This window comes from Chiloscyllium plagiosum, chromosome 12 (assembly GCF_004010195.1).
Source record: "Chiloscyllium plagiosum isolate BGI_BamShark_2017 chromosome 12, ASM401019v2, whole genome shotgun sequence".
Taxonomy (NCBI): Eukaryota; Metazoa; Chordata; class Chondrichthyes; order Orectolobiformes; family Hemiscylliidae; genus Chiloscyllium; species Chiloscyllium plagiosum.
Genome location: NC_057721.1, coordinates 21174014 through 21180599, shown reverse-complemented (window position 1 = coordinate 21180599; position 6586 = coordinate 21174014). Strand labels below are relative to the sequence as shown.

General features: G+C 40.3%; 1 protein-coding gene across 1 annotated transcript; it reads left to right on the top strand.

Annotated features, from left to right (window-relative positions):
• Positions 1 to 4826: 4826 nt before the first annotated feature.
• On the top strand, positions 4827 to 6383 carry LOC122555543 (claudin-8-like). Its single transcript, XM_043701566.1, has one exon. The coding sequence runs from the start codon at positions 5130 to 5132 to the stop codon at positions 5859 to 5861; it is 732 nt and encodes a 243-aa protein (XP_043557501.1). The 5' UTR covers positions 4827 to 5129; the 3' UTR covers positions 5862 to 6383.
• The last annotated feature ends 203 nt before the right edge of the window (positions 6384 to 6586 follow it).

Sequence of the window (6586 nt, the reverse complement as noted above, 5' to 3'; positions counted from 1 at the left end):
ACTTATCCTCAGTAAAATCATTGCAATTTTTATGTTATTAAAGATATCCATGAATGGTTATTATAATAGTAAAATACATGTAAATGTAAAAACACTCTCCTTGGAAAAAGTAGGTTCTTTTTGTTTTAATCATGGTGAGACCAGGGTTTTATTGGTGACACATAGATGTGAAAGGTTAAGAACTGCTGCCCACATACAGGACATTTCCAACCTTAAATGTTTCAGGGCCCTGCCCTGTCAATTTCTGTCAAAGTCACAGTGACCTTGGTCTGCTTTGCTTTTCGTTCATTTCAAGATTTGGTAGCAGAAATGTTTCTCGGGTGGCAGCACATTGGTACATAAGACAGATCACTGATGCTCATTTGGAAGGGCACAGGAATACTATATATGGAGTTTCCAACTTGTCAAATATAAGAATAATTAAAGCACTTATGCCCTGAATTAAATTCCTCCTCATGATATTGTGACTACCCTCTGTAGTATAATGTATTATATTGGATTATTGGGTTGTTAATAGGTTACTTCTCATTGTTTAGTGTGCTAATCACTTATAATGAACATCATCATTTTATATTTTTCATACAGCCTCATGAAGAAGTAAGTCTTTAAGGTTTTCATGGAGTAAGCCATAACAGGAAGATGTGTGACAATTAAAGCTCCTTCTTCATATACTTGTACAGACTCATGAATTATCTTGTATAGTCTTAAAACGCCAAGAATATTTCACTCACAACTCGAGCTACCCAGGTGTGCCTACTTCATTTGGCTGTGTGGCTGTTTCCTGACTTTGTCAGAGAATATAATGTGTCTCTGTGCTAAAACAGCCTTATAAAGTACCTCTAGATCGGGGCCAAAAAAAATTAGAGCATTCCTAGCAGGGTGTACTGATCTGTTGCTGGCTCACCGCTCTATTCACTCCTCCATCTGAGAGCGAAACGTTCAGCATCATGAGGGTTGCCACTGAAAATGAAATTCTGTCTTTTGTTAACAAAACATTCCTGCAACTCTATCATCAACTGAACACATTCAAAACTTTTTATCGATGATCTTCTGCTTGATGTGGGTGGTGCTCAGTTCACAGTGATATATCTACCAGTGATATCAAGGACCAAAATAAAACTGTATTTCCTTCCTCCTGTATACAAAGCTAATTTGCAACATCACTTATACATTTACCTCACTTTCTGAAACAATACAAGTACTGAAAAAAATAAATACTTTTGCATTTGTTTACTATTTTTCAATGAAAGAAAGGTTATGGCAGACAGTGAGAAAAATGCAGGTAAACTAGATAAATTAAAAATTCTAGCATTCGATCTAAAATATCTGTAATGTCCAAAAGGCTTTGGGCTAATTTCCTGGATGGTTTTCAGACTGTTTATATAAATTTTGGTTTAACAGGCTTATTGATGTCTGAACATTTGCTGTTGGGGACTCAACATGTTACAATTATGTTGACATGAACTGTCACCTCCTCCCATACATTCCAAATATACGCAGAATATATAACAGTATAGCACAGCAACAGGCTCTTCAGCCCATCATGTCTGTGACGATTGTGATGCCATGCTAAATTAATGCCATCTGCTTGGAGGCAGCCCTGCAATGCCAAGCAGAGCAATCCTATTCTGCACCAATTCATTCATCAGCGTGTATACTAATGAAAATGCAAGTCATCTTCCTCGCCATTGTATCATTGTGTCATATGGCCTACCCTTAACCCTTTATTTTTCAAAGTTATTTGAGGAAAATATCAGCTATCCGATCAGTTCAGTTGACTGAACAGGGCTGATGCAGTCTGCAAAATTGAGTACACTGCATATGATCAGATTTCACAATCTAAATTCAGCCCACTATACAATGATTCAGACAAAAAAATGACATGTTCAAGCCCAGTGCTCTGGTAAAAAAAAGCTCAATCATTGCTAAGTCCAAAGGGCATTAATAGTTTAGTTTGAAGAAATTAAACTAAACTATTAATGAAGAAATTAAAAAACACAAAACACCATTTGGTATTATTATTTTCAAATTTGAACAAAATAAAATTAGAGCTATATTTTGGACTGCAAAATTAAAGTAATTCAGAAAAATGTCACAAACATTTTTTTTGCTGGATGTATTTAAGTAATTTGTCGCTGGTTCTATAACATTGAAAATGCCTAAGTGCCTTGACACCAATATGTTTTCTCTTTCTACCACTGTTTCAAGAAAATGCTTCTGATATTTTTGGAACATTAAAGAAAATAAAGTTTTATGCAAACTGAATGTTTCACTTTTATGTTATAAATGGCAAGCCTCTGTGTTTGGCAAGGTACCATTGGTGGAATTCAGGTGCAGAGAAGAATGTCAAGATGTCTAAGACTTCTTGTGTTCCTGCTTTTTAAATAAAGTTTAAACTGATTCTTTCCACCTGAGTACACCTACTTACAACATGTTGTTTTATGTTATTAAGATTTGCATTGCCCTTTGGACTTAGCAATGATTGAGCTGTTTTGCTGCGGGGGGTGGAGGGGGGTAACATTTGGTACTAGTATCAGGAAAACCAAAATACCTTGTGTCTGAAACTTGAATACATCCCTTTGTTTCTCGACTGCTCAGAAACATGCTTGAATAGTCAGTTACAGTCCAAACTGCAATAAGTTGAAAGATTAAACCTATTTTCAAGAGTATTGATCTGCAGCAGAACTCAGAAGCAATTCAGCAGAGTATAAAGAAAATTGTTAACTTCATGTTAAGGTTGTAGATTTAATCCAGTGAGTAAATACAGCAGGAAGATGTCAGACTCCATTTTTGTGTTTTCAGTGCATTGGTCTGGTGGGATTGATACCAGGCACACCTAGCTGGTGCAGAAGATAGGTATGCAGCGTGCATAGGACCCCATGAGAGAAACTCTGAAACTCAGGTCTCTGCTCTCCCCTCTATAACTGGTTTCTCAACTTCCTGACCAACAGACCACAGTCATGACAGATAGGCACCAATATCTCCTCCACCAAAATCCTCAACACCATTGCCCCACAAAAATGCATATTCAGCCCCCTACTATACTCCTCATGCACACACAGCTGTGTGGCCAAATTCTGCACCAATTCCATTTACAAGTGTGCTGATGAGACCACCATTGTAGGTCAGATCTCAAACAATGATGAGACAGAGTACAGAAGGAGATAGATGCTTAGTGGCACTGTGTAAAGCCAACAATCTCTCCATCAACATTAGTAAAATGAAGGAGCTGCTCAACGGCTTCACAAAGCAGAGTGGAGGGCATGCCCCTGTCTGTATCAATGATGCTGAGGTGGAGATGATTGAAAGCGTCAAATTGCTAGGACTGATGATCACCAACAATCTGTGCTGATCTACCCACATTGACACTATGGTCAAGAAAGCACAACAATGCCTCTACTTCCTCAGGAGGCTAAGGAAATCCGTCATGTCCACAGGGAATCTTATAAATTTTTATATATTCACCATAGAAAGCATCCTATCTGGGTGCATCACTGCATGGCATGGCAACTACTTTTCCCAGGACTACAAGAAACTTGTGAGCACAGCCCAATATATCACACAAATCAGCCTTCCTTCCATTGACTCCACCTATACCTCCCAACATAAAGCAGAAAGCAACCAACATAATCAAAGACTCCTCCCACCCCAGTTATACTCGCTTCCATCCTCTTCTGTCAGGCAGAAGATACAAAAATTTGAATACATGTACAAACTGCTTCTTCCCTGCTGTTATCAGATTTTTGAATGGACCTCTCGAAGGTTAATGTTGATCTCTCTCTCTCTGCACCTTCTTGGCAGCTATAACACTGTATCCTGCACTCTGTTCTGTTACCCTGATGCACTTGTATAGTATGACCTTCATGTAAAGCACATAAGGCAACACTTTTCACTGTACCTCGGTACGTGTGACAGTATTAAATCCAAGCTGGAAATGTGTTGCTGGAAAAGCGCAGCAGGTCAGGCAGCATCCAGGGAACAGGAGAATCGACGTTTCGGGCACAAGCCCTTCTTCAGGAAAGAAGGGCTTGTGCCCGAAACGTCGATTCTCCTGTTCCCTGGATGCTGCCTGACCTGCTGCGCTTTTCCAGCAACACATTTCCAGCTCTGATCTCCAGCATCTGCAGACCTCACTTTCTCCTCAGTATTAAATCCAATCAAATCAAAACAAGGGGAGTGAGTAATCATCAGGATGTTTCTCTTGACTACCATCTAACTGCCACTGCTGGAAGTGTTGATGTTATGTTCAGATTAGTCAGGTGCAATGCTCGCTTTGGTCAAATAGCCTGCAGAACATCCAAACCATTTCATTCATGTTTTGGGTTAGGCACTGGAGAATAGTCAGCTTACTTGCTGACAGGATGTGAGTATCACTGACTAGTCCAAATAACCTACTGCTTTCCTAATTATAATGGTCTTTTAAAAAGCACAAAAAGAGAAATATTACAGGTGCTGGAAATCTGACATATAAAAAAGAGAAAATGCTAGAGAAATGCAGCAGCATCCATAGAGGGAGAAACAGGGTTAATGCTTTGTCTGTGAAATAACTCTTCTCCTCTAACCTACATTAGTGAACCAGATGAATTTTTACAACAATAAACTATTAAGGTAGTTTTTACGTCCGTATTATGTATGGAATTCAAACTTCACCATTCGCCATGGTGGAGTTCTAACCCTCAGAAAATTAGCCTGGGATTCTGGATTACTAAACCAGATTACCACTTCGCTGCTGTCTCGTCTGTGAAACCACAATGCGTAACACCCAACTCTTCGGGACGGGAGTGCAACAACGTTGGCAGCAAAGGAAAATATTAGTTTCGCCAATAAAACTCCAAATCCTTTGTTACGGGTGTTTGCCACTTTCAAGATGTGGGGAAGAACTCTCCCTGGTTTTACAATTCATACCTGGAGGTCGCCCCATTGGCTGCTGAGCGTGCCCTGCCCTGTTATGTATTCTGTCCCAATCAATGGTTCCTTTAAAAATTCCAGCAGCAGAGAAGAGAACGTCCTAAACTTATTACGTCTGGGATTAATTGACCTTACGAAAGGGCAGAACATTTTGTTGCTGAATTTTAAAAGGGACCAGCTGGTAAAGCGACACACGACAGTTACTTGCCCGCTCTTTATTTATGGTTCTTCTACGGCTCACTTTAGGACAGCGAAGATTTTGCGCTGTAACTGGAGAAGAAATGGTGAGTTCTCCTCTGCAAATAGTTAGCCTGGTCCTGGCGGTCATTGGCTTGGTCGGGACGTGTGCAGTGACAGGGCTGCCCCAGTGGAGCGTGACCGCCTTCATCGGGAGCAAGCTGGTGGTCTTTGAGAGGAACTGTGAGGGTTTATGGATGAGCTGCGTCCAGCAGGCAACTTTCCGAATGCAGTGCAAGTTCTACGACTCGTTCCTGATCCTGAGGCCGGAGCTGCAGGCTGGCCGGGCGCTGATGTGCACTGCTGTGGCGCTGGCTTTCCTGAGCATCCTCGTGGCCGCCATGGGAATGAAATGTACTCGCGGTGGGATTCCGGATGAACAGGTAAAGAGCCGCCTGTTGATAGGCGCTGGCGTTCTGCTGATCCTCACAGGAATTGTCGTCCTGATCCCCGTTTCTTGGACCGCCAACATAATCATTCGGAATTTCTACAACCCGCTGGTTTTGGAAGCAAGGAAACGTGAACTTGGCGAAGCCCTGTACCTGGGCTGGGCGACTGCCGGCTTCCTGCTGGCTGCTGGGGTCATCCTTTGCTGTTCATGTGTCAACGGACAGAAAAGGAGTTACAGTTATCGACCTGGGCAACAGGGGAAACAGCCCCCAAAACAGACAACAAAGAAAATTCCCAGCATGTACTCCAAAAGCGAATTTGTCTAAATCAATCGAGAATCGCGGTGCTTCAGAAACTTGTCAGGCCAAAGGAAAGAACCTACGGATGGTTTAAAGCGGTAACCAAATGGAGACAAGCATCCTCCCAGCAGGATTCGCGGTGAAATGTTGGCTTTGTATCCTTTCTGTTGTTATCACTTATAAAACTTAATCTATATTTTATGATCTTTGTACAGCATCTCTAAAGCAGTTTGATGGACTTTTTTTTATCAAAGTTTATTTTAAAAATTAAAGTGTGTATTTAATCAAATGTTTTAATATTTGCTCAGAGTGTAGCTCTGCGATAATTTCCCAGTGATTTCGTTTTTTAAAAATGACATACATATTCTTGCAAATCGGTTATGGTTCAATGGGATACCCATTGTTGCTTTGATACAACTGGAGATGTTTTAGAAGCAACACATAGCCTTAAGGTATTCTATCAATTGAATATACTGATGTTTCAAAGGTTATTCTTAAACATTAAGTTTTTATTTGAAATGTTTCTGTGAATAAAGCTTATACAAATGGTTTGTCATTGCAAACTTGTCATTAATAATCACAATCGTTTCATTATATTCTGCAAATTTAGTTATTTTCAAATTAACTGTATTGCATGTCAAGACTTGAATCAAATTGAGCTTTTAAGTACTGCACTTTACACTGCTCTTTAAATAATGGAAGTGGAGCATGGTTTTGAAGGTGAGTCCGTTTAGAAGGTATTTACAGTTTTC

Bases quoted from the DNA above. Each gene is read 5' to 3' on its own strand.
- LOC122555543 (XM_043701566.1), top strand. From the start codon at position 5,130: ATGGTTCTTCTACGGCTCACTTTAGGACAGCGAAGATTTTGCGCTGTA.